At 59.0% G+C, this 25,873-nt stretch overlaps 1 protein-coding gene across 2 annotated transcripts; it reads right to left on the bottom strand.

Annotated features, from left to right (window-relative positions):
* Nucleotides 1–74: 74 nt before the first annotated feature.
* On the bottom strand, nt 75–24,045 carry SCARA5 (scavenger receptor class A member 5). 2 transcript variants are annotated; one of them, XM_066180145.1, is made up of 9 exons: nt 23,831–24,045; nt 22,479–22,591; nt 19,062–19,190; nt 15,915–16,589; nt 11,805–11,885; nt 8,551–8,649; nt 4,561–4,614; nt 3,110–3,301; nt 75–1,375 (listed from the first exon to the last, which is right to left on the bottom strand). In XM_066180145.1, exons 2-9 carry the CDS (start codon nt 22,588–22,590, stop codon nt 1,239–1,241), a joined length of 1,479 nt encoding a protein of 492 aa, XP_066036242.1. In that variant the 5' UTR covers nt 22,591; nt 23,831–24,045; the 3' UTR covers nt 75–1,238. The 2 variants fall into 2 exon arrangements, with proteins under 2 accessions (XP_066036242.1, XP_066036241.1); XM_066180144.1 differs by having other exon boundaries at nt 22,479–22,594.
* Nucleotides 24,046–25,873: the final 1,828 nt, after the last annotated feature.

The raw sequence follows: 25,873 nt of genomic DNA on the forward strand, positions 1-25,873 counted from the left end.
AATAAACCCCCATAAACCCCTATAAACCCCAAAACCCCATAAACCCCATAAAACCCCCATAAACCCCACACAGAGAAGAACCAAATCCTTTATTTCTCTGGGAATGATCCCATTCCCTGGGCCCGGCTGGCATCCTTTGGGATGGGTTTGGGGTTTTCCCCTTTGGGATGGGTTTGGGGTTTTCCCCTTTGGGATGGGTTTGGGGTTGTCCCTTTTGGGATCATCCCAGGCCCTTTTGGGATGGATGTGGGATCGTTCTCGCCGTCGCTTTGGGATGGGTTGGAGGTTTTGTCCCCCAGCCTCTTTGGGATGGATTTGGGGTCATCCTTCGGGGCCCCTTTGGGATGGATTTGGGATTTTCCCCCCAGACCCTTCAGATGGATTTGGGGTTTTCCCCTTTGGGATGGATTTGGGTTTTTTCCCGGTCCCTTTGGGATGGGTTTGGGGCTGTCCCCTTTGGGATGGATTTGGGGTTTTCCCTCCGGCCCCTTTGGGATAGATTTGGGGTCCTCCCTTTTGGGATCATCCCCAGCCCCTTTGGGATGGATTTGGGGTTTTCCCTGGTTCCTTTGGGTTGGATTTGGGATCATCCTCCCGGCCCCTTTGGGATGAAATTGGGGTTTCTCCCCCGGGCACTTTGGGATGGATTTGGGGTCATCCTTTGGCGCCCCTTTGGGATGGATTTGGGATTTTCCCCTTTAGGATGAATTTGGGGTTGTCTTCCCAGTCTCTTTGGGATGGATTTGGGGTCAACGCCAGCCCCTTTTGGGTGGGTTTGGGATTTTTCTCCTTTGGGATGGATTTGGAGTTGCCCCTTTTGGGATCATCTCCAGCCCCTTTGGGATGGATTTGGGATTTCCCCTTTGGGAATGCTGGATTTGGGATTTTCCCCTTGGAGATGGATTTGGGATGGATTTGATATTTCCCCTTTGGGTTGGATTTGGGATTTCACCTTGGGACGGGATTTGGTGTTTCCCTTGGGGCGGGATTTGGGGTTTCCCCTTGGGACGGGATTTGGGGTTTCCCTTGGGACGGGATTTGGGGTTCCCCTTGGGGCAGGATTTGGGGTTTCCCTTGGGATGGGATTTGGGGTTCCCCTTGGGGCAGGATTTGGGGTTTCCCTTGGGATGGGATTTGGGGTTTCCCTTGGGGCAGGATTTGGGATTTCCCCTTGGGATGGGATTTGGGATTTCCCCTTGGGACGGGATTTGGGGTTTCCCTCGGGGCCGGATTTGGGGTCAGTCCGTCCGGCAGCGCACGCCGGCGTCCTCGGCGTGTCCGCAGTTGGTGCGGCCCCATCCCGAGAAGCTGCAGAGCTCCAGGGAATCCTCGCTGCCCGTGCAGGACACGTCGTCCATCCAGATCTGCCCGGAGCCTGCGGACACACGGACACGGGCGCTGGAATTCCACAGATCCAGAATATCCATGGAAACATCCGGTCCCGGAGAGACCCCGGAGCTGCTCCAGGGGTGGGAGAGCTGGGAATGTCCAGCTGGATCAGGGAAGGATCCAGGGAATCCTTCCCGAGCCTCAAGGGGCTCCAGGAGAGCTGGATTTGGGAAAAAGGCATGGAGGGCCAGGAGCCAGGGAATGGAATTCCCACTGGGAAAGGGGAGCTTGGGGTGGGATGTTGGGAAGGAATTCCCGGCTGGGCTGGAATTCCCAGAGAATCCCTGGATCCCTGGCAGTGTCCAAGGCTGGGTGGGATGGATGGAGCAGTGATGGGAGAACATCCCGAGGTCTCCTGGGGCGGGAACGAGGGACTGCAGCTCCGGAAGGATCCGGCTGCACTCCCGGAGCATCTTTTCCAGGATCCATCAGCTCCGAGAAGCTGGAGAGGCGAACCCGAGGAGTTCAAAGGAATTCCGGAATCCCCAGACCGGGAAGGGATCGCCCGGATCATCAATCCAACCCTGATCCCCCCAAACCCCTCCCTGTCCCAGGGAATGTTTTTCGAACGCTCCAGGAGCTCCGGCAGGGTCAGGAATGTCCCCAGTTCCCTGGGGAGCCGTTCCGGAGCCCTGGACCCTACGGATGCGGCCGCTCCCAAATCCCGTGAGTTTTCCCATCTTGGCCATTTCTGAATCCCACGGGCTGTCTCACCTTGGCCGTTCCCAAATGCCTTTGGGAAGGATTTGGGATTTTCCCCTTTGAGATGGCTTTGGCGTCATCCCTGGCCCCTTTGGGACGGATTTGGGGTCGTCTTCCCAGTCTCTTTGGGATAGATTGGGGATTTTCCCCTTTGGGAAGGATTTGGGATTTTCCCCTTTGGGGAGGATTTGGGATTTCCCCTTTGGGAAGGATTTGGGATTTTCCCCTTTGGGGAGGATTTAGGGTCATTCCCCGGCCCTTTGGGATGGATTCCTGACTGCCTGTCCCGCGGGCTGTCCCACTTTGGCCTTTCCCAAATGCCTTTGGGATGGATTTGATATTTTCCCTTTGGGATGGATTTGGGATTTTCCCCTTTGGGATGGGTTTGGGGTCATCCCTGGCCCCTTTGGGATGGATTTGGGGTCGTCTTCCCAGTCTCTTTGGGATAGATTTGGGATTTCTCTCTTTGGGATAGATTTGGGATTTTCCCCTTTGGGAAGGATTTGGGATTTTCCCCTTTGGGAATGATTTAGGGTCATTCCCCGGCCCTTTGGGATAGATTTGGGATTTCCCTCTTTGGAATAGATTTGGGATTTTCCCTCTTTGGGATAGATTTAGGATTTTCCCCTTTGGGGAGGATTTGGGGTCATTCCCCTTCGGGAAAGATTTGGGGTCATTCCCCGGCTCTCTGGGATAGATTTGGGATTTCCCCTTTAGGATAGATCTGGGATTTCCCCTTTGGGAAGGATTTGGGATTTTCCCCTTTAGGAAGGATTTGGGATTTTCCCCTTTAGGATAGATTTGGGATTTTCCCCTTTGGGAAGGATTTGGGATTTCCCCTTTGGGAAGGATTTGGGATTTTCCCCTTTGGGAAGGATTTGGGATTTTCCCCTTTGGGATGGATTTGATATTTCCCCTTTGGGAAGGATTTGGGATTTTCCCCTTTGGGAAGGATTTGGGGTCATTCCCCGGCCCTTTGGGACGGATTCCCGACTGCCCGTCCCGCGGGCTGTCCCACCTTGTCCGAAGCGCGCCATGCGGAAGACGTCGGCGGCTCCCGGGAAGCCCAGCATGCGGCAGGCGACGTCGCCGTCCCGGCTGTCCCAGCCGTCGTCGCAGACGGAGCCCCAGCGGCGCTCGTGGAAGATCTCCAGGCGCCCCTCGTGAGGCCCGGAGCCGTTCAGGAGCCGCACGGAGCCCTCGGCCGGAGCTGCGGGGACGGAAGGGGCGGGGATGATGTCATACGCGTGGTGACGTCATACGTGGTGACGTCATCCACGGCGAGTACTCCAGGGACGGTGACATCGTCCATGGTGACGTGACCCGTGGTGACGTAATTTGCGGTGACATCATCCGTGGTGATGTCATCGGTCATGACATCACCCATGGTGACATCCCCAGGGATGGTGAGGTCTCAGAGGGATAGTGACATCATCAACCATGGTGCCACCATCTGTTGTGACGTCACCCGTCATGTCGTCATCCATGGTGACATATTTAGTGATGACGTCATCCACTGTGATGTTATCCATGGTGAATAATCAGTGCTGATGCCATCCATGGTGACATAATCAGTGATGACATCATCCACGGTGACATCATCCATCATGACATCATTTGTGTTGACATCATCCCTGATGATGTCATACTTGGTGACATTTTGCATGATGACAACTCCAGAGATGGTGACATCTCCAAAGGGATGGTGATGTCATCCATGGTGACACCATCCATGGTGACATCCCCAGAGATGGTGACATCATCCATGGTGACATCATGTGTGGTGACAGCATCCATGGTGATGTCATCCATGGTGACATCATCCATGGTGGCGTCATCCATGGTGACATCCCAAGGGATGGTGACATCTCAAAGGGATGATGACATCATCCATTTTGACGCCATCCATGGTGACATCATCTGTAGTAACATCATCCATGGTGACATCCCTAGGAATGGTGACATCATCCATGGTGACGTCATCCATGGTGATATCATCTGTGGTGACATCATCTAGGGTGACATCCCCAGGGATGGTGACATTATCCATGGTGGCATCTCAAAGGGATGGTGACATCGCCCATCCTGACATCATCCATGGTGACAAATGTCCCCAAGACGGGATGTCCCCAGGCAGGGATGTCCCCAGGGAGCGATATCCCTGGAATTCCAGGGGGAATGTCCCCAAGCTGGGATGTCCCTGGGATGGCAGCAAGCCTGGAGGACACCACCGGCATTCCCGACCTCTTCCCTCCGGAATTCCCAGTCCTTTCCCTTTCCCACCATCCCTCCCACTTCCCACCCTCCTTCCCGCTCCTCCTCATCCAGGCAGGAAAACCCCGGGATGGTTTTTTTTTCCCAGCAGCCTCTGAGCATCGGGAATTTCCCCCCTTCCCTCCAGGCTCCTAATTCCCAAAAAACTCCCCCAAATCCGTGCCGGGATCACCGTGGATCCCGCCAGGAGCTCACCTGTGCCAGCGGCAGCGCCTCGGTCCCCCTTGTCCCCCTTGGGGCCGCGGTCACCTGGGAAGAGAAAGATCCGGAATTGTTGGAATTTCCCATCCCTGCTCCGGAGGGACGGGACGGGCGGGGGATGGGAAATCCCAAAAATCCTCTGGGATCCTGTGGCAGAGGGAAGACGAAGGCCTGGCGTTCCTGGGATTCCTGACTGCAGATCCCATGAAAAACACCAAAAAAAGGGGATTTCGGGATGAAATTCCCGATTTGGGGCTAAATTGGAATTTCCCCATCTGGGGCTAAAAACGCCTCGTTTGGTGCTCAGGGGTGAGGATGTGGATTCCCAAATCCCCGAGGAAGCACCGGCCTCATTTCCATGGAAAAGGGCGATGCCAGCGGGTCGGGAGCAGCTGGATAAACATTCCCGCCCTTTTGATATCCCAGGAATGATTTCATATCCCGGTCACGGTTTAATATCCCATCAATGACCTCACTAACGAGCTCGGTCATTCCTTGGCTCTCCTGGAGCCTCCTCCTCCCTCATTCCCAAGTTTTCCAGGTCCTGAGCGGGAACGGGGGCTGGGATTTGCTGATCCCGAGCCTGGCCCGATCCCAAGGGAAAGGCTCAGGGATGCTCCGGCCTCCAGGAACAACAAACAACGCCCGGAGCGGCTCCAAAATCCGCGATAAAGGAAAACATCGGATGGAAAACGATCCCAGAAAAACCCAGAGCTGGGCAGGAAATTCCGGCCCTTTCCCTGGGAGGCTCCGGGAGAGCGGGATTGGTCCCGCGGGCGGGAGCAGCTGTGTGGGATGAGGGAACGCGGCCCGGAGCTGATGGGATCCAGATGGAAACTCCCGGGAATGGGGCCAGGGATGCGGCTCCCGGCTGCGGATGGGGTCGGGATGCTGGAGCGGCGCCTGCTCCTCACACCCGGCCCGGCCAGCGCAGGGAAAACGGGATTGGGGAGCAACGATCCCGGGTCGGATGGATCCGTCCCCAGAACGGGGTGGCTGAGAGGTTGGGATGATCCGGGAATGGCCTCGTCCCAGGCTGATCCCGAAGTTCGGGCAGCAGGAAAAGTGGGATTGTCCCGCTCAGGTGAGGCCCCACCTGCGGAGCTGCTCCAGCCCCGGGATCGTGATTCCGGAAGGAGAAATTCCAGAGGAGGCCACGGAGCTGCTCCCAGGGCTGGAGCCCCTCTGGAGCCGGGCTGGGAAAGCTGGGAATGTCCAGCTGGATCAGGGAAGGGTCCAGGGAATCCCTGGAGCTGCTTCCAGAGCCTCAAGAGGCTCCAGGAGAGCCGGGATTTGGGAAAGGGCTGGAGGGCCGGGAGCCAGGGAATGGAATTCCCACTGGGAAAGGAGAGCTTGGGGTGGGATCTTGGGAAGGAATTCCCGGCTGGGGTAGAATTCCCGGAGAATCCCCGGCAGTGTCCAAGGAAAGGTTGGAGCATCCTGGGACCGTGCAGTTTGGAAGAGGATCCCTTGTCCCTGCAGCATCCCTAAATCTCCAGGATCGTCCCAGCTTCCGTCACCACTCCGAGAGCAGCGACAATCCGGGAATCCTGGAATGGGTTGGGTGGGAAGGGCCCTTCAATCCCATCCCGTTCCGAAGCCAAGCCCTCCGGATGTTGGGTGCTCCAGCCTTTCCTTGGACACCCCCAGGGATCCAGGGGCAGCCACAGCTCCTCTGGGATTCTCTGTCTCCTGCTCTCCCCCTCTTCCCAGCTCTCTTCTCTTTCCCAGGAATTTTCTGCTGGGAATAACTTGGTGGCTTCAGCTCCCAAGGTGTCAGGGCTGGAGAAAATCCCAAAAATGGGATCGAATTCCCTGAGAGCCTGGAGGGAGCCCCAGGGCTGGGACGGAGCCCGGGAATTCGGGAGAAGCTTCTCCTGGTCCATCCCCCGATGACCATCAAAGCATTCCCGGCCGTTCTCCCATCGTTTTTTGGGGATTGTGCAAAAAATTCAGGCCCGGACACAGTGACAGAGACCCTCAGCTCTTCCCATGGATCTGCAGGGATCGATGGATCCCAAAATCTTGGGAAGAGCCCCAGGAGAACCCACCAGTCCCCAGGCTTTCCCAGCTGGAATCAGGTTGTGCCTCCAGGAACATTCCCAAAAACTCCACCCCGGGGATGTTCCAGAAGGAATCTGGTCCCCCCGAATTTATCCCTAAATTACTGATCCCACCTTGGATTTTTCCTGCTGTTTCCTCCGTATTCCCTGCATGACCTTTTCCCATGGAAAAGGGGCGGACCTCTCCTCGCTTCCCAGGATAATTTTTCCCATTTGGAAATGAGGGGGAAAAAGTCCTCCACGGGGGTCCTTTTGAGGGAAAAACCCGCGGAAAACGGGAAAATACCGACAAGGAAAAGGACTCCAGCGGGTCGGAGCAGCTCCGGGAGAAGTTTCAACCTGGAATTTTCCATGAGGAACCTCCTGCACGCCTAAAACCCCCATCCCAGGATTCCTGGGATGAAATTCCCAGGGAACCCAAGGCTCCTGTGCTCGGAAGGAAGTCCTTGGAGAAATCCTGCAGAAATTCGGGATTTAAGGCAAAGCCCGGCTTTGGATCCGTGCCCGGATCTGGGTCTGTTTCCCATAAATTCCAGAGAATCCCATCAACTGCCCAAACGCTGCCAGAGGGGTCGGATTTTTGTTGGGAAAGCAGTTGGATGAACGCCTGTATCCGACATTCCCGGTCTCCGCGGGGAGGGAGATGGGGTCGGATTTTTGGGGGGACACATCGGAGCCCTGGGAATGACCCCCCCCCCCATCCACATGGGACACGAGGGATCCCTGGGATGGGATCTGGGAATGGCTTTGAGGTTTTCATGGAATTGCTGAGGTTGGAAAAGCACTCGGAGACCATCGAGCCTGGCAGTGGAGTCCCCATTCCCAAGGGATTGAAATCCACGGGGATGTGGCACTTGGGGACGCGGATCCGGGCTGGGAATGGTTGGACTCGGAGAACTTTTCCAGCCTCAACAATTCCACGATTCCTTGCCAAGCAAATCCGGCACCAGGCTGGCCAATCCCAGCCCAACCCGCCAGGGATTTTCTGGGATCATTTCCTGGATTTAAGGAGCTCTGGGCATGGGCCAGTGAGAAAATCCCGGTGCTCCGGGGATGTATCCAGGGGTTTTCCAACCTCCTGGAGCAACCTGGGATAGAGGGAGATGTGGAAGGGCGTGGAATTCGAGGGTCGTTAGGGTCCCTTCCCAGCCAATCCCAAATCCAGCCCATTCCAGGTTTCCTTTCCCTGCACCTCCCAGCTCTTCCCGGGCTGTTTTCCCTTCCTGCCTCCCCAGCGGGAATTTTGAGGCACAAAGGGCATTTTGGGGGGATTGGCGATCCTGGTTTTCGTTGGAGCTCGGAAATTTCCCGTCCCAGGTGAATCCCGACTTCCTACTCCCGCCGTTTTCCCGGACGTGGGAAGATGGGAAACGGCAGCGAGCCAGGAATGCCCCAGAAAACCGCCAGGAGAATATTCCCAAATCCCCATCGGAGCCAGGCGTGGCAGCACAGGAGATTATTCCCAAATCCCTGCCGGAGCCAGGCGTGGCAGCACAGGAGAATATTCCCAAATCCCCATTGGAGCCAGGCGTGGCAGCACAGGAGATTATTCCCAAATCCCTGCCGGAGCCAGGCGTGGCAGCACAGGAGATTATTCCCAAATCCCTGCCGGAGCCAGGCGTGGCAGCACAGGAGATTATTCCCAAATCCCCATCGGAGCCAGGCGTGGCAGCACAGGAGATTATTCCCAAATCCCTGCCCGCAGAGCCCCATGGAACGGGAGGACACCCCAAATCCATCCGTTCCCTCGGAGCCCTGCTGTTCCCCAGTGGAACGGCGTAGGAATCGTCGGGATTCCCGTTCCTCCAGGAGATCCAGGTGGTTTCCCGGAGCCAGAGGATCCCCCCGGTCCCCTTTCCACAGCTCTGCCCCTCATCCCGGGATCTCCAGAGCCCATCCCGGCCGGAATGCGCGTCCGTACCTTTGAATCCGCGCATTCCCATGGGACCGCGAGGGCCGAGCTCTCCCTGGTCCCCCTTCAGTCCGCGCGGGCCGGGGGCGCCCCGCTCCCCGGGAAGCCCTGGAATGAGGACAAGGACACAAGATTCCAGCAGAATTCCATGATCCCGGCGTGCCGGGAGTCCGGGAACGCCGGGAGACCCTCAAACATCCAGCCCATCCTTTTCCTGCATTTCCCTGGGATCCAGGACGGATTTATCGGGGTGCTGAGGAATTCCTGAGCGTCCTTAGGCTCGGATGGGCTCCAGAGCCAGAGGTCAAGGAAGGAAAACTGGGATCCATCCCAAGGAATCGGGATGTGTCCACCATGAGCTCCAGGTCTCCTGAATCCGTGCTGTCCAAGGGGTTGGATATTTATCGGAGAGGGAGGTGGGGGAAACCGCCTGGTGTGAGCATTCCCGACCTCTGGGAGGTGGGAATTGGGGCTGGAGTTTGGGAATTCCTTCGCAGGGGACACATCCAAACCTTGGAGGAGACCGCCATCCATGTGGGAGCTGGATCCGGATCTGGATCTGCTCCTGGTCCTGGACCTGGATTTTGACTTGGACCTGGATCTGGTCCTGGATCTGGTTGTGGACTTGATCCTGGTCCTGGAACTGGATCTAGTCCTGATCCTGGACCGTGACCTGAATTTGGTCCTGGATCTGGTCCTGGTCCTGAAACTGGACCTGGATCTGGTCCTGGAACTGGATCTGGACCTAGATCTGGACCTAGACCTGGATCTGATCCTGGATCTGGTTGTGGACTTGATCCTAGTCCTGGAACTGGATCTAGTCCTGATCCTGGACCGTGACCTGAATTTGGTCCTGGATCTGATCCTGCTCCTGAAACTGGACCTGGATCTGGACCTGGAACTGGATCTGGACCTAGATCTGGACCTAGACCTGGATCTGGTCCTGGATCTGGTTGTGGACTTGATCCTGGTCCTGGAACTGGATCTAGTCCTGATCCTGGACCGTGACCTGAATTTGGTCCTGGATCTGGTCCTGGTGCTGAAACTGGCCCTGGATCTGGACTTGGATCTGGACCGGGAACTGGATCTGGTCCTGGATCTGGTCCTGGAACTGGATCTGGACTTGGATCTGGACCTGGATCTGCACCCAGTCCTGGACCCCAACCGGGACATCTGGAGCTGGATCCAGATGTCGATCCAGGGTGGAGAGAAGGACCCTGTGCTGGAGACGGGACCTGGGGGGTGATCCCGCTGGAATGATCCAGCAGGGATTCATCCTGAGCCGGGGTCGGATCCGAAGCTCTGCCAGGATCCGTGTGGAGGGAGCCTGGAATTCCCTGGGCACCGCTGCTCCCGCCCTTCCCGGGCTGGGCTTTTCCAAACCCAGTCACGATTTCCCTTTGGTTTACGAGGGAAAAACAAAGTCCCACCAGGAGGAATTCCAGCTCCAGCGGGGATTATCCCGAGCTCCAGTCTTTCCCTGCCGTGTCCATCCTGAGGAGGGATCAGGACCTGGATTTCTGTGGGGCAGGGGCAGGATGGTGGATTTTCCATGGAAAAGAGGCTTTTCCAGGGATACACCTGAACCCGGCCTGAACTCCGATCCAAAGGGTCGTGCCCGCATCCCGAAAAACTCCAGGAAAAGACCTAAAAGTCGTGGCTCTTCCCTCAGCTCTTCCCGAGGGTGAACCCTCCTGGGATTGTTTTGTTTTTCTGTTTGAACAGGAACAAACCGGGGCGGGAATTAAAAAAAAGGGAAAACCAAGGAAAAGAGCCAATATAATTCCGAGGGTTGTTACACCCAAGAAAAACAGCCACGAATCCGTCAGCGCCAGGAATTCCAGCTGGAGGGAGAAGGAGCGCGGGCGGCTGGAGGGGCTGTCCGAGGGAGATCGGATTTCCAGGCTGGGCTTGGCTGGGCCTGGGAGGGAGCGATCCCAAAATCCCAGGGTTTGAGCCCAAAGCAATCCCAGAAAGGTGGTGGTGCCTCAGAATCCTTGGAGCAGGGGATAGCAGGGATGGATCGGGATCGGGATCGGGATCGGGATCTGACGTCCAGGGTCCTGTGGGGTGGGTTTGGAGCAGGGGATAACTGGGATTGGTCTGGACCTGGACCTGGATCCAGATCCAAATCTAAATCTCGGCTTGGATTGGGATCTGGACCTTGACCCGGACCTGAATCCGGACCTGGTTCTGGAACTGATCCTGCATGTGGACCTGGCCCTGGATCGGGATCCAGACCTGGTCCTGGACATGGACCTGGATCTGGATCCAGATCCAAATCTGAATCTGGGCTTGGATCAGGATCTGGACCTGGCCCTGGATCTCGATCCAGACCTGGTCCTGGATCTGGATCTGGATCTGAAACTGGTCCTGGACATGGACCTGGATCTGGATCCAAATCTGGATCTGGGCTTGGATCAAGATCTGGACCTTGTCCTGGTCTTGGACATTGAACTGGACACGGATCATCTGGGTCTGGAATTGGACCTGAACCCGGACCCAGGCTTTGACCTGGATGTGGGTCCAAACCTGGATCTGGATCTGGTCCTGGATCTGGACCTTGACCTGGATACGAATCCAAACCTGGACCTGGTCCTGGATCTGGCCCTGGAGCTCCATCCTGCGGAATCCGAGCGGATCCCTGCTCCCGGCGGGATGGATCCCTGGGTGGATCCTGTACCACCTTCGTGCCATTCCCAGCCCTTGGAAGCAGAGCCAGCATTCCCAGGTTTCCATTGAAACCAGAGACAGCTGGAGACAACTCTTCCTCAGGGTGGGAATGTCCTCTGGTGCCTTCCAATGGAATTCCTCCCCAAAAACAATGGAATTAAGAAGCAGGGGATGGGAAAACTGGCGTTACTGACATTGGAAAAAAACATCCCGGAAAAGTCTCGGAGCCGAGGCCCCAGGAAGGGTTCCCGGGATCTGCCGGGGGGATCCAGCAGCAATTCCAGCCCCGGTGCCTTGGAAGGCTCGGTTTGGGAATGGGGCAGCCAATTCCAGCTCCAGATTGTCTGGGAGACCCTGGAATCTGGGAATATCGGCGTGGATTTCCTGGAGCGGGGCGGGCGATGACATTTTTCCCATCCCCAGGACGGATGTTCCAGGATCCAGGAGAGCAGATCCGTGCCCGTATCCCTCAGGAGTTGGGACATCGCTCGGGGAGTCACCGGGAGTTGTCCCGTTGGATTTGGACCAGCCGGGGTTTTTCGGGATGGGGTTTTGGGGGATTTCGTGGATACCGGGAATGTTTTCCTTACCTCGGAGCCCGGGAAGGCCGGGAAGGCCGGGCTCCCCCTCCATCCCTTCCGTGCCTCGGTCTCCTTTGGGTCCCGGTGGCCCTGGAACACAGCGGGAGGGCAGGAATCACATCCCGGATTCGGGAATGTGCAGCGGGAGGGAGATCCAGGGATCTCCCAAGAAACACGGGAACAACGCGGGGAGAAAGGAGCTGCCCGAGCAGTTTTCCATGGTTTTAAACTTCCAGGATTTCTGGACGCTAAATTCCAAACCGGATCCCACCAACCTGCTCCGAGCGCCAGGAAAATTCACCTGGAAGCTCCACCTTGGGCGCGACTCCGGGAATTTTCCTTTAGGCCAAAAGTTGGGACATTCCCAAGAAAATCATTGCGAGAAATCAGGGAAAATAGGCATTTTGGGAATGTTCATAGAATCCTGGAATTTTGGGGGTTGGAAAGGGTTTTAAGGATCATCCACGGGCAGGGACGCTTTCGGTTCGTCCAGCTGGGATGATCCTCTGGGAATTCTGGAGATGATCCTTTAGGAGAGGATTGCCAGCAGGGCTTTGGTAAAATCCCAGGAACGAGCAGAAGAAGATCCCAATCCCGGGTTTTATCCCTCATCCTCCAAATCCCAAAAGCTGAAAATAATCGGGAGCCAAAACAATGGGAAGAAGGAATTTGAAGAAAAAAATAACGGAGGGGAAAATAACATTCCTGGGATGAGAGAAAAGAGGTCAGGGAGAGGCCGGGAAGGGTCATTCCCACCCATCCACCACTGGGAACTGTTTTCCCAGAAATCCGAAAATCCGGGAACTCGGGAAGCTGAGATCCAGCCAGGGCTCCGGGCGATGGAAACGGGTCAGGAGGAGCAGGGATGCGCAGTGGGTTTAATGGATCGGGAGTTGGGATCTGGGAATGTTCTGTAGGATCCGGAGCGGGATCCCAACGTGTCAAGGCTGGGAAACATCCCGGGCTGGAGACGGTTGGGGAGGGGAAAGGATGATGGGAAATACGGAATTCCTGGACCTGGCTGGCTCTTCCCCAGGGAATGAACAGCTCCAGGGCCTCAGGGGACGGAGGGATGGAGGGATGGAGGGATGGAGGGATGGAGGGATGGAGGGATGGAGGGATGGAGGGATGGAGGGATGGAGGGATGGAGGGATGGAGGGATGGAGGGATGGAGGGACGGGCTCCAGATCCTGGAAATGGGCTCCAGATCCTGGGAATGGACCCTGGATCCTGGGAATGGACTCCAGATCCTGGGAATGGACCCTGGATCCTGGGAATGGACTCCAGATCCTGGGGATGGACCCCAGATCCTGGGAATGGACTCCAGATCCTGGGAATGGGCCCTGGATCCTGGGAATGGACTCCAGATCCTGGGAATGGACTCCAGAGCCTAAGGATGAACTCCAGATCCAAAGAATGGGCCCCAGACCCCAGGGAATGGACTCCAGACCCTTGGGATGGATCCCAGATCCCAGGGAATGGACTCCAGACCCTTGGGATGGATCCCAGATCCCAGGGAATGGACTCCAGACACTGGAGATGGACTCCTGATCCCAGAAATGGGAATTCTGAGTTCCAGACCATGAGAACGGACTTCAGACCCTGGGAAAGAACTCCAGACCCTGGGAATGAACTCCAGACCCTGGGAATGGACTCCAGACCCTGGGAATGGACTCCAGACCCTGGGAAAGAACTCCAGACCCTGGGAATGAACTCCAGACCCTGGGAATGGACTCCAGACCCTGGGAATGAACTCCTGCTCCCAGGAATGGACTCCAGACCCTGGGAATGAACTCCAGACCCTGGGAATGGACACTTCCAGCCATGGGGCAGCTGCAGATTTTCCGGAATCCTCCCTGGGATGGTCCCATGCCAGGAACAGCCCTTGGGACAGGACACTGGGAGCAGCTGGGCCGGAGGAAAACTGGGAAGGGCGGCCGGGAGAGGCTCCTGAGCATTCCCAGCTGTTCCCACCCCACAGCTCCCGGGAAATCCCATTCCCGCTGCATCCCAGCTTCCCAGCCTCCAACCCCAGCGGGATAAGGCGCTTCCCGATGGATGGGACCTGCTGGGATCCAGCACATCCCACCCGGGGCGTCGTGATCCCGGGAATTCTCCCTCACGGTTACTCCCAAGACCAAAAACTGCTCCGAGTCGTCCTTCCCGAGCCACGGGAGCGATCCTTGGATGCTGGAGAGGAGCCTGGGGACATTCCCAGGCTGCCCAAATCCAGGATCCAGGATCCAGAGCCCGGGATTTGGGGAGAAGGAAAAGGGAGGGAATGACTCGGCCAAATCCAGCCGGGAACACGACGGACTCACCCGAGGACATCTGGAGCTGGGATGAATCCAGCTGGGCACAAGGCCCCGGGAATGATCCGTGGGACGGGTGGAGAGGGAAGTTTAGGGTGCCAGGAATGTGTCAGGGCCGATAAATCCGCGGCCGGCCCTTGGGAAGGGGTTTGGTTTTCTGGGATAACTCGATTCCGAGGCTCCGTGACGGATCCCACCCCCCGGTGGCTCCATCCCAGGGCAGGCGCCGTCATTCCCGTGGATGGGGAGGGAAAAGCAGGATTCGAGGAGCGGGGAAATAGGGAAATGTCAGAACAGCTGGGGCAGAGTGGTCCCAGCGCCCCGAGAAAACAGGGATTGGGAGCCAACATCCCGCAGGGATGAGCGGAAGGACCGCAGGAGCTGTCGGGATTCCAGGGGGGATGGATCTCCTGGGGATCAATCACATCCATCCCCTCCGGCTCGGCAGCTGGAAAAGGGGAACAAGTGCCTTGGCACCAGCCCCGGGCCTCTCCAGCTGGAATTCCAGCTGGAATTCCAAGCTGGAAGCACCAGGGATGGGCAGCAGCCCATGGGGTCTCCGCAGGTGGAAAATGGGACAGGAGCTGTTCCCAACCTCCTGCTCCGCCCCGGAGCTTCCAGCGGGATCTCCTGGGATTCTCCATGGGGTTTCCCACTCCCTGGCACAGCATTCCCAGGGAAGCTGTGACTGCCCCTGGATCCCTGGAAGTGTCCAAGGCCAGGCTGGAGGGGGCTTGGAGCACCCTGGGATAGTGGAAGATGTGGGAGTTGGGATGGGATGGGATTTAAACGCTCTTCCCACTCAAACCATTCCGGGATTTGGGAAGGGCTGAGCGTGGAAAAGGAGGAGAAGGTGAGACGGGGGGGAAGTCGGATTTTCCCGGCAACTTGGAAGGAACCTTGGGAGATTTCTTCCCAACCACGGATGGGGAATATTTGGGGATTCCCAAAAGGGGATGGAGACGCCTGAGCAGGGATGGATGTGGGCCCTTCCCGACCGGAGAGCCCTGGAGGGGCCGGAGCGTGTCCAGGGAAGGGAACGGAGCTGGGAAAGGGAATGGAGCCCCAGGAGCGGCCGAGGGAGCTGGGAATGGAGGGAGGCTCCGCGGGGACCTTCTCCCTCTCCACGTCTCCGTGAAAAGTTGGAGCCGGGTGGGAGCTGGGAAAAGAGACGGGATGAGGAAACGGCCTCAGGGGAGGTTTGGTTGGATACTGGGAACAATTCCTGCGTGGAAAGGGCTGTGAGGGATCGGAAAAGACCCAGGGAGGTTTGGAGCCTCCATTCCCGAAGGGATTAAATTCCCTGTGGATCTGGGGGGTGGACACAGATCACACCCAGGAAGGTTTGGAATCCCCATTCCCAGAGGGATTAAAATTCCTACGGATTTGGGAGGTGGACACAGATCATACCCAGGGAGGTTTGGAGAACCCAAACTCCCAGGATTAAATTCCCTGTGGATCTGGGGGGTGGACACGGATCACACCCAGGAAGGTTTGGAATCCCCATTCCCAGAGGGATTAAAATTCCTACGGATTTGGGAGGTGGACACAGATCATACCCAGGGAGGTTTGGAATCCCCGAACTCCCAGGATTAAAATCCCTGTGGATTTGGGAGGCGGACACGGATCACACCCGGGAAAGTTTGGAGCCCCCATTCCCGGAGGGAATAAAATCCCCGTGGGTTAAAATCAGCGCCGGCTCACAGCTGACCTTGGAGAGCTTTCCCAGCCCCAACCATCCTCCAATCCCCGACGGATTGAGACTCATCCCCAATCCCCAATCCCCAATCAATCCCCGGCTCCTCACCGCGGATAACGGAGACGTTCCGGAGCGCCGCGGAGTGCTCCCAATCCTTGAGGCGCAGCTCCTCGGTGACGTTTCCCAGCAGGGCCAGCTCCGTCCTCAGCTGCCTCTCCGCGGCCGCCTGCTCCGCGCGGATCCTCCGCGCCTCCTGGCTGGCGTTGCCCAGGACGCCGCGCAGATCCCGGAGCCGGGAACGCTGCAGGCGGACGTCCTCGGAGAGGCTGCGGTTCACCGAGTCCACGGCTCCGGCCAGAGCCTCCGCCCGCTCTCCCAGGGCCTCCACCCGCCCCGCCAGGTGCCCCAGGAGGTGCTGGTGACGCTCCAGGAGCAGCCGGCTGCCGTTGGCCTCGGCCGACAGCCTCCAGAATTCCAGCTGCGCCGCCTCGCCCTCCCGGCTCAGGGAATCGCGCAGCCGGGACACGGAGACGTCCGTCTGTCCCGCCCGGGCCTGCAGGATCCGCAGGAGCTCCTCCAGCCTCCGGAGAGAGGAGGTCAGCAGAAGCAGGGAGTCCGAGTGGTTGTGCAGGAGGTCCTGGAGGCTCCAGAGGTGCTCCAGGAAGTCGGGATGGGGAGGAGGCGGCAGCAGCTGCAGCTGCAGGTCCCGGAAGGTCTCGTTGAGCCGCTGGACGTCTCCAAGGAGAGCCTGGAGATCCTCGGGAGACGCCCGGGGACGGGAGACTGGGATGGAGGGAGAGGAGAGGCGGCAGGTCAGGGAGAGGCCCTGGCGGTGTGGGAGGGTCCCCAGGGCGCTCCCGCTTCCTCGGAGGTGAAATTCCCACCCCAAAGAGGTTCCCTGGGATCCGAGGCTGGAGAAGGAGGTTGGGCGCCGGAGGATCCTGGAATGGTTTGGGCGGGAAGGAGCAGTGAAGCTCTTCCCGTTCCACCTGGACAGGGAAGCTCCCCGTGATCCCAGGCTGCTCCAGGCCCCAGTGTCCAAACCTTTCCTTGGACGCTGCCAGGGATTCTCCGGGAATTCCAGCCCAGCCGGGAATTCCTCCCGAAGCTCCCCTCTCCCACTGGGAATTCCATTCCCTGGCTCCCGGCCCTCCAGCCCTTTCCCAAATCCCGGCTCTCCTGGAGCCCCTCGAGGCTCGGGAAGGGGATCCAAGGATCCCCTGGAGCTCAGGGTTTTCCTGAAATCCCTTGGAGCTGCATCCTGAGGGATTTTCCAGCCAAGAAGCAGAATTCCAGCCCGGAGCCATCCCAGCAGCTCCCGAGGATCCCGGAATGGTTTGGGATGGGGAGGGATCTTCAATCCCATCCCAGCCCCGACGCCTCCCGCCATCCCAGGCTGCTCCAAGCCCCGTCCAAGCTGGGATCAGGTTCTCCCAGGCACCTTTGCCATCCCTGTTCCCATGAATCCCACGGTTTGTCCCAGAATTCCGGCCGGGATTCTTCTCCTCGGTTCCCTCTGCTCATCCCAGTTTGGCGCCGGCATCCCTGGGAGGGATCTGAGGGATTGGGGGAGGGAGGGGCTCCCACGGGAAGGGTGGAAAACTACAGGGGAAAACCATTCCTCGGGGGAAAAATCGTTGGGATGTTCGGGGGGTTCCGTCGTTTTTCAGGAATGACAAGACGGGAACAGGCCCGAGTTCTTCCGGGGAAAGTTCAGGTTGGAATTAGGAACGATTCCCTCGTGGGAAAGGCTGTCCAGGGGTGGAATCCCTGGGATCCCTGCAGGGATTTAAATCCGTGCGGATTCGCGGACACGGATCAGGGGAATGGTTGGGCCCGAGGGGGATCCGAGGCGTTTTCCAATTGCAACGATTCCATGATTCCACGGAAAAGTTGGACGTCTGCGGGCTCAGAGGCTTTTCAGTGGATTGGGAGGACCAGGGACAGGGATACAGGGAATGTGAATTCCCAGGGGAATTCATGGAGCTCCGTGTGGAAAACTCTGGCTCCAGGGAGGAAAACAACCCCATTCCCGCTGCTCCTTGGCGCTTCCTTGGATTTTTGGCGCTGACCCTTTTCCCATCCCCTTCTCCAAGGAAGGTCACGTGCCCCGGCTGGATCCCAAACAATTCCCGGCCAAACCCACCCCCAAACATTCCAGGGCGGGTCGGACGGGGCTTGGAGCAACCTGGGATGGTGGGAAGCGTTCCCTATGGAATTAGGGACCCTCCCGTGTCCCTTCCCACCGGAACCATCCCGCCATTCCATGGATCTTTCCGTGGCCCTTCCCCTCAGAAGCCGGAGAGAAATTCCCAGCTCTGTGTCTGTCTCCAGGAGCCCGGGAAGGGATTTTCCCTGGGAAATCCGAGCCCTCCGGCATTAAAGGTTTCCAGGGACATTCCCGGTTTTCCAAGCTCCCAACCTGGGAGCTGAGGCTGTTCTCCCTGCTGGATTCGATCCCTTTATCCCACACCATCAGTTTTTCCAGCTGGGATGAACCCTCTGGACATGCCCGGCTCAAAATTCCAGGAGTTGACTCAAAATTCCAAACCTCCAGAAAGCCACAGCCACGGAGATGATTTCCCTGAATCCCCTGGTTTCCCTGAATTCCCTTCGCTTCCCTTTTCCAAGATTCCAGGCGGCCACTCGGGAGGGGGGAGGGAGAAGTTGTTTTCCTGTGGTTTTCCTGGAATCCCGCCAGTCCCGCCGCTCCGGGAGGTGGGAATTGAGAGATTCCCGCCGGTGCCGGCGGTTGTTGTTGTCGTTATTCCTGGAGCGGAGCTTGTCCCGAATCCCTGGAATCCCTCGCTCCGGGATCCGCCGGCCAACAACAACATCCCAACAATGCACGGCAGGGGATCGGTGGGAGCGGCCTCGAAATTCCAGGAAAATCTTCTCCCGGCCTTTCCCAGCCCTTGGAGAGCAGCCGGGGGGGGGGGGGGGGCGGTGTGGAATTTGGTGATGGAAAAGGGAGAGGGGTTCACATCCCTTCCCGCCATGGATAACGGGATCAACTCCGGGGTGGAAATGAGGGTTAAACCGGGAAATTCCCGAATTTCTTCCAGGAGGGAAAGAAGCCGGAGGCAGCGGGGATCCCATGGAATGCCTGTGCCGGGATGAGCTGGGTCATTCCCCAGGGGCTGGGTGGGAATTCCAGGCATTCCCAAGGGGCGGGGGGGGGGGGGGGGGGGGCTTTGCCACCCCTGCACTCACCAAAATTCGGGAAAGGGGAGCCCTGGGAATTCCCGGCCTCACCTGCCAGGATGAAGATTCCCACCAGGATGAGCAGCACCAGGAGGTAAAGCCCCGCCACGGAATATCTCAGCGCCGCCACGGATCCCATCCGGCCGCAGCATCCCGACGTCCTCATCCTCCGGCCGGGATCTGCGGGACGCAGCGGGACACGCCTCAGAGGAGGCCTCGGAATTCCGCCTGGGAATCATCGGGATCGCCCCTGCCAGGCCGAGGAGGCACCAGGAAGTGTCCGAGGAAAGGCTGGAGCAGCCTGGGATGGCCGCAGGCGTCGGGGTTGGGATGGGACGGGATTGAAGGATCCCATCCCAAACCGTTCCGGGATTCTGGGATCAAGGACACTCAGGATCCAGCCCGAGGGGTTTTTATGGAATTCGGGGATGGAAAAGGGAAGGGAGACCCTTCCTGGAGTCCCCAGTTCCCAGTGAAGCCCCTGGATCCCGAAATTCCTTCTTTAGGAGTCGGGATGGGGCTGGATGCAATCCCAGGCTGGGAGAGCTGGGAATGCGCCGCTGGATCAGGGAAGGATCCAGGGAATCCTCGGAGCCTTTTCCAGAGGGAAAGGAGAACTGGGATTTGGGATAAAGGCCTGGAGGGGCCGGGAGGCAGGGAATGGAATTCCCGCTGGGAAAGGGGAGCTTGGGAAGGAATTCCTAGCTAGGCTGGAAATCCCAGAGAATCCCTGGATCCCTGGCAGTGTCCAAGGAAAGGTTGGATGGGCTTGGAGCAGCCTGGGATCATGGGAATGTTGTCCCTGCCCACGGAATGGGATGAGTTTTGAAGGTCTCTTCCCACCCAAACCATTCCCTGTGGAATCCTGGTGGGAGCACGGGGATTTCTGGGAGCAGCTTTTCCCAGCTCTTGCATTCCAGCTCAGGCTGGGATTCGTCCTTTCCCAGATCCGAGTTTCCCCAAGGAGACACCGAGAGAAGATGGAGGAAAAGCCCGGAATTCCCACCTGGAGCCATGGGTGCCTCCATCCCTGGATCCAGAGCCTCTCATCCCACAGGAGAGGGGGAGCCTCAAATCCCAACCTGATCCATGGCCGGATCCAGCCTGGAGCATCCCGGCTGGGATTTGGGATCTCATCCCGTGGGAATTCCCAGCTCCAGCCTGGCCCATTCCTGCCGGGCAATATCCTGGTGGGATCTCACCCCATCCCGGTGGGACCGAGCTGCTCCTTGGAATTCCGGGATGGAACCCACGGGCAGGGACACCTCAGAATTCCCTGGATTTTCCCCCAAGCTCCACGGTTGTCCATCCCGGGGAAAAAAAAAAATTAAAAAAAACCAACCCAGGGATGTTTGGAAAAGGCTCCAGCCGGGAAAGGGTTAACGGCGGGCGGATCCCGGAACTCCGGCCGACTTTGGAGCTCGGGAATGAGCTCCGGGATCGAGGGGGCGATCCCGAGGGAATGCGGCTGAGGTGGGATCCGGGATGCTCCACCTGGATGCCGTGCCCGGCTCCCAGCCCGGAATTCCCGGCGGAGAGCGGCGATGTTTTTTTCCTGACGTTCCGCGCTTCCAGCGGCTCCGGGGAGAGTCCGGGAGGAGCTGGCGGCGCGCCCCGATCCGCCCCCTCCCATCCCCGGCCCTTGGAAAGGGCCGGGATCCAAGGAAAAGCGAACATTTCCTGCCCCTGCCCAGGCTCCAGGGAGAGGGAGGAGGGAAACAACCGGGATTCCGGGATTTGGGGTCCCCGAAACCCTGGAAAAGGTCCGGGAATGCTGGGCCAGGGGAAGGTTTGGATCCCTCTCCCGACGGATCCTCCGGAGGGAGTTTTCCATGAATTCGGGCCGGGATGACTTTGCTCCTGGCCCCTTTTCCCAGAAATCCCGCTCCAGAGATCTCTCCCGTGGGAACGGGCTTCCCTGGAGGGTCAGCCACGGGATGAGCCCCGAGAATTCCAGGGGCGGAGTTCCATAAAAACCCCAAAGCCAGGGAGGTGCCTCCAACCTTCCCTAGGGCGAGGGATTTGCCGGGAATTCCGGGATCGGCGCTGGAGGGCTCCGTCCCTTCCCTGCCGGCTTTCCCGGCTGTTTTCCACCGAGGAGGGATGGGAACAGCAGGATCGGGGTCCTCTCTTCCCGCCGGGAAGTTGGGAAGAGGCAGGAGCAGGGATATCAACCCTTGGGAATGGGGTCAGCGCTCAGGGATCTCCTGGATGGGAAATTCCCCCTCTGGACCCAAAGCTGTCCCTACCCCGCCTTTGGAATCACCTCCATGAGCCCCTTGCAGCATTCCCGGAAGGAATTTATCTGGAGCTGGATGTTCCCAGCTCAGCCGGCCCCACCCCACCCTCCCAGCCGGGAATTCCAGCCCAGGATCCCAGCCCGAGCTCCCCTTTCCCAGCGGGAATTCCTCCCGGCCCCTCCAGCCCTTTATCCCAAATTCCAGCTCTCCTTTCCCTCTGGAAAAGGCTCCGAGGATTCCCTGGATCCTTCCTGATCCAGCTGCGCATTCCCAGCTCTCCCAGCCTGGGATTGCATCCAGCCCCATCCATCCCGACTCCTCCTAAAGAAGGAATTTCGGGATCCAGGGGCTTCACTGGGAACTGGGGACTCCAGGAAGGGTCTCCCTTCCCTTTTCCATCCCCGAATTCCATAAAAAACCCCTCGGGCTGGATCCTGAGTGTCCTTGATCCCAGAATCCCGGAATGGTTTGGGTGGGAAGGGACCTTAAAGCTCTTCCCAAGGACACCTCCCGCCATCCCAGGCTGCTCCAACCTTTCCTTGGACACTCCCAGGGATGGGGGAGCCAGAAAATCCCTGGAACACCCGTGCCAGGGCCTCCCCAGGACTCATCCCGGGGCTGCTGCCAGCATGGAATCCGCCCCCTTTCCCAGGGCAGGGAATCCCGGCTGGAACCCGGAGCCGAGCACGGAGCTCTGCCCGGCTGGAGCCACAGCCGGAGCTCCCTCCCGAGAAATCCCGGGAGCTCTCCGTGCTCCCATTCCCGCCATGCATCCGGAGGTGGATCCGGGGGCAGATCCAGAGGTGGATCCCAAGGTGGATTCACGGGAGGATCCAGAGGCGGATCCAGAGGTGGATCTAGAGGAGGTCTGGAGGCGGATCCACAGGAGGATTCGGAGATGGATCTGGAGATGGATCCGGAGGTGGATCTAGAGACAGATCCAGAGGTGGATCCGGAGGTGGATCCAGGAGCGGATCCAGAGGATCTGGAGATGGATCCCAAGGTGGATCCAGAGGTGGATCCAGAGACAGATCCAGAGGAGGATCCAGAGGCAGATCCCGAGGTGGATCTGGATCCAGAGGCGGATCCAGAGCTGGATCTGAAGGTGGATCCCGAGGCAGATCAGGAGATGGATCTGGAGGAGGATCCAGCGTGGATCCAGAGGCGGATCCGGAGGTGGATCCCAAGGCGGATCCAGAGCTGGATCCCGAGGCGGATCCTCCCTCACCGTCCTCGCAGAGGTTGAGCTTGGACAGGCTCCTTCCCTCGAAGGGCTCCTCCAGGACGGATCCGTTCTCCCGCTCGGAGAAGGTGTGGAGGTACACGCCCTTGTTCTCCATCCTGCTGGGGGAAAACGGGAATGTCCCACGGGGCTGGATCCCGATCCCGGCCCGTCCTGCCGGGCTCCGGGATGGAGCAGGTGAGATCCCACCGGCAGCTCCGGGATCCCAAAACCAGCAGGACACGGAGCTGCTCCGAGGGCTGGGAATGCCCGGCTGGATCAGGGAAGGATCCAGGGAATCCTTGGAGCCCCTTCCCAAGGGGCTCCAGGAGACCGGGGATTTGGGAAAGGGCTGGAGGGCCGGGAGGCAGGGAATGGAATTCCCGCTGGGAAAGGGGAGCTTGGGCTGGGATCTTGGGAAGGAATTCCCGGCTGGGCTGGAATTCCCGGAGAATCCCTGGATCCCTGGCAGTGTCCAAGGAAAGGCTGGATGGGGTTTGGAGCAGGGAGGGGCAGATCCATGGATTCTGTTTTCCCTGGGATTGCTCTGCCACGCCCACTCCAGTTAAACCAGCAGCACTCCCAGCTCCCGGTCCCAATTCCAAGGGGGAAACTCCATCCATGAATTCCAGAGGGGCCTCTCAAATCCCCCGCAGGAACGAGGATGGGAGGAATAGGGGCAGGAGCATCCCGGGGGAACCGGGATATGGAGAAACTCCCGCCAGGAATTCTCCCGGGGCACCGGAGCATCTCCTGGGAATGCCGGGAGATAAAAAATATCCCACGGGGATTCGGGGCAGGAACTTCCCCCGGGGAAACCGGGACAGGGAGATCCGGGATAGGAACTGGGATAGGGAGAACTGGGATAGGGACAACTGGGATAGGGAGAACTGGGATAGGGAGAACTGGGATAGGGAGAACTGGGATAGGGAGAACTGGGATAGGGAGAACTGGGATAGGGACAACTGGGATAGGGAGAACTGGGATAGGGAGAACTGGGATAGGAACTGGGAGCACCGGGACAGGCAGAACCGGGACACGGGAATTCGGGGCTGGAGCATCCCCGGGGAGAACCGGGACACGGGAATTCGGGGCTGGAGCATCCCCCGGGAGAACCGGGACACGGGAATTCGGGGCTGGAGGCGAACCGGGACACGGGAATTCGGGGCTGGAGGCGAACCGGGACACGGGAATTCGGGGCTGGAGGCGAACCGGGACACAGGAATTCGGGGCTGGAGGCGAACAGGGACACGGGAATTCGGGGCTGGAGCATCCCCCCGGGAGAACCGGAGCCTCTCCCTCGCCGCCCAGCCCCGGCGCTCCCCCGCCCCGGTTCCCGGTTCCCGGTCCCCGCTCACCCGCGGGATCTCCCGAGCTCCCCGCGGCCTCTTCCCGGTTTTCGGCTCAGTCGCCGGGCCGCGGATCCAGGGGCTCCGGGGGCCGAGGGCGGCCGGGGCGCCCCGCGGGCGGCGGCGGGGCCGGGCAGGCGCCCATGGGTGCGGGGTCCCTTTTCTAGGGCCGGGCCCCCGAGCCCCCTCCTCCCTTCCCTCCCTTTTCCCTTCCCTCTTTTCCTTTCCCTCCTTTCCCTCCCACCGGGGCCGCCCCCGCCGCTCCAGGGCCCGCCCCGCGCCGGGAGAGGAGCGGGGCGGGAGGGGAGCGGGAACGGAGCGTGTCCTGCGGGAAAAGAAAAGAAAAAACCAAAAAACGGGGCTGGAAAATCTCCCGGGGGGAACCGGGATAGGGGAGACCGGGATAGGGGAGACCGGGATAGGGGAAACCGGGATAGGGGAGAGCGGGATAGGGGAAACCGGGATAGGGGAGAGCGGGATAGGGGAAACCGGGATAGGGGAGACCGGGATAGGGGACACCGGGATAGGCGACACCGGGATAGGGGAGACCGGGATAGGGGAGACCGGGATAGGGGACACCGGGATAAGGGAGACCGGGATAGGGGAGACCGGGATAGGGGAAACCGGGATAGGGGAGACCGGGATAGGAGAGATCGGGATAGGGGAGACCGGGATAGGAGAGACCGGGATAGGAGAGATCGGGATAGGGGAGACCGGGATAGGAGAGTCTTCCGGGGAAAACGGGGCAGGAACATCTCCGGGGGTACTGGGATAGGGGAGACCGGGATAGGAAAATCTCCCGGGAAAAATACGGGGCTGGAAAATCTCCTGGGGTAACAGGGATAGGGGAGACCGGGATAAGAGAATCTCCCGGGAAAAAACGGGGCAGGAGCAGCTTCTGGAGGTACCGGGACGGGAGAAACTCCCGGGAATACCCGGAAAGGGGGAACCGGGGCAGGAGCATCCCCCGGGAAATCAGGGCGTGGACAGGAGGAACCGGGGGCTGGAATATTCCCGGGGAAATCGGGAGAGAGGGAACCGGGGCTGGAACATTCCCGGGGAAATCGGGAGAGGGGGAATCGGGGCTGGAATATTCCCGAGGGAAGCAGGGGCTGGAATATCCCCAGGGCAGAGAGGAGCAGGAGCATTCCCCAAGTCCGCTCCTTGGAATAGGGCGGAGATTCCCCTGGAATTCCTGCCCGGAGGGAAGGAGGCGGATCCGCGTCCCGGCTCCAGGGGATTTCCATCCTTCCACCCGCAATTCCCGGCCAGCGGGAGAATCCAAAACCTCGGGAATGGGGAGAGGAAGCCGCCGCTTCCACAGGGAAACTGAGGCACGGAGGATTTGTCTTTTCTCCAGGAAAGGCCAAAATTGGAAACATTTCACTGGATTTCGGGAGCTCTGGTTGCTTTTCCTCCTCCTCAGTTTCCATCCATGGATTTGTTCTGGGTCCGGGCTGGATTCCGGCCTCGCTCCTCTGGATTCTGCTGGAAAAGCGGGATGAGAGAGGAGGAAAGGGATTTAAAGCGATTAAAAGGGAATTTTTAAAAAAATCCGCTCCGGTGCCGGGAGTGGCTTCTGGCGCTAACTCAAACCCGTTCCATGGAATGGAATTCTGTGGAATTCCGTGGAATTCCGGAATTGCTGAGGCCGGGAGAAGCCCTGGGCGAGGAGGAAATCGCGGGAGCAGGGAAGCAGCCGTGGATCCCAGCGGTTTATTTGGGAATGTGGGCTGGGAAAAGACACCCGGAGCCCCAAAGCTGATCCCGAAGCCGCTGGATCCCGGGCAGGAGAAGCTGGATCAGAGCCGGCAGCAAATCCCAAATCCATCCCAAATCCTGCCTGGAAGTGCCCCTGGAGCCGCCTGGGATCCGGGAATTCCCAGCCCATGGAATGGGGTTGGATTTCAGCTCCCTTCCCACCCAAAGCGTTCCACGAGGAGTTGGGATTTTCCCAAGGCTTTTCCTGATGGCGTTTTTCCCCGCAGGAATCTCTCTCCGAGCGAGCTCGTTCCCGACTCCAAGCTGCTCCCGCTGCGGTTTTTTTATGGA

The sequence above is a fragment of the Chamaea fasciata genome, unplaced genomic scaffold (assembly GCF_029207755.1).
Source record: "Chamaea fasciata isolate MVZ Bird 193981 ecotype frontalis unplaced genomic scaffold, bChaFas1.0.hap1 SCAF_3, whole genome shotgun sequence".
Taxonomy (NCBI): domain Eukaryota; kingdom Metazoa; phylum Chordata; class Aves; order Passeriformes; family Sylviidae; genus Chamaea; species Chamaea fasciata.

What these genes read in the sequence shown, in the direction of transcription:
- SCARA5 (XM_066180145.1), bottom strand. Translation starts at nt 22,590, where the DNA reads ATGGAGAACAAGGGCGTGTACCTCCACACCTTCTCCGAGCGGGAGAAC. An exon ending in CGGCCTTCCCGGGCTCCGAG is followed by an intron (nt 8,650 to 11,804) that starts GTAAGGAAAACA and finishes TCCTCATTCCAG; the next exon opens with GGCTTCCCGGGGAGCGGGGC. An exon ending in GGGAATGCGCGGATTCAAAG is followed by an intron (nt 4,615 to 8,550) that starts GTACGGACGCGC and finishes TTCTCTTCCCAG; the next exon opens with GTGACCGCGGCCCCAAGGGG.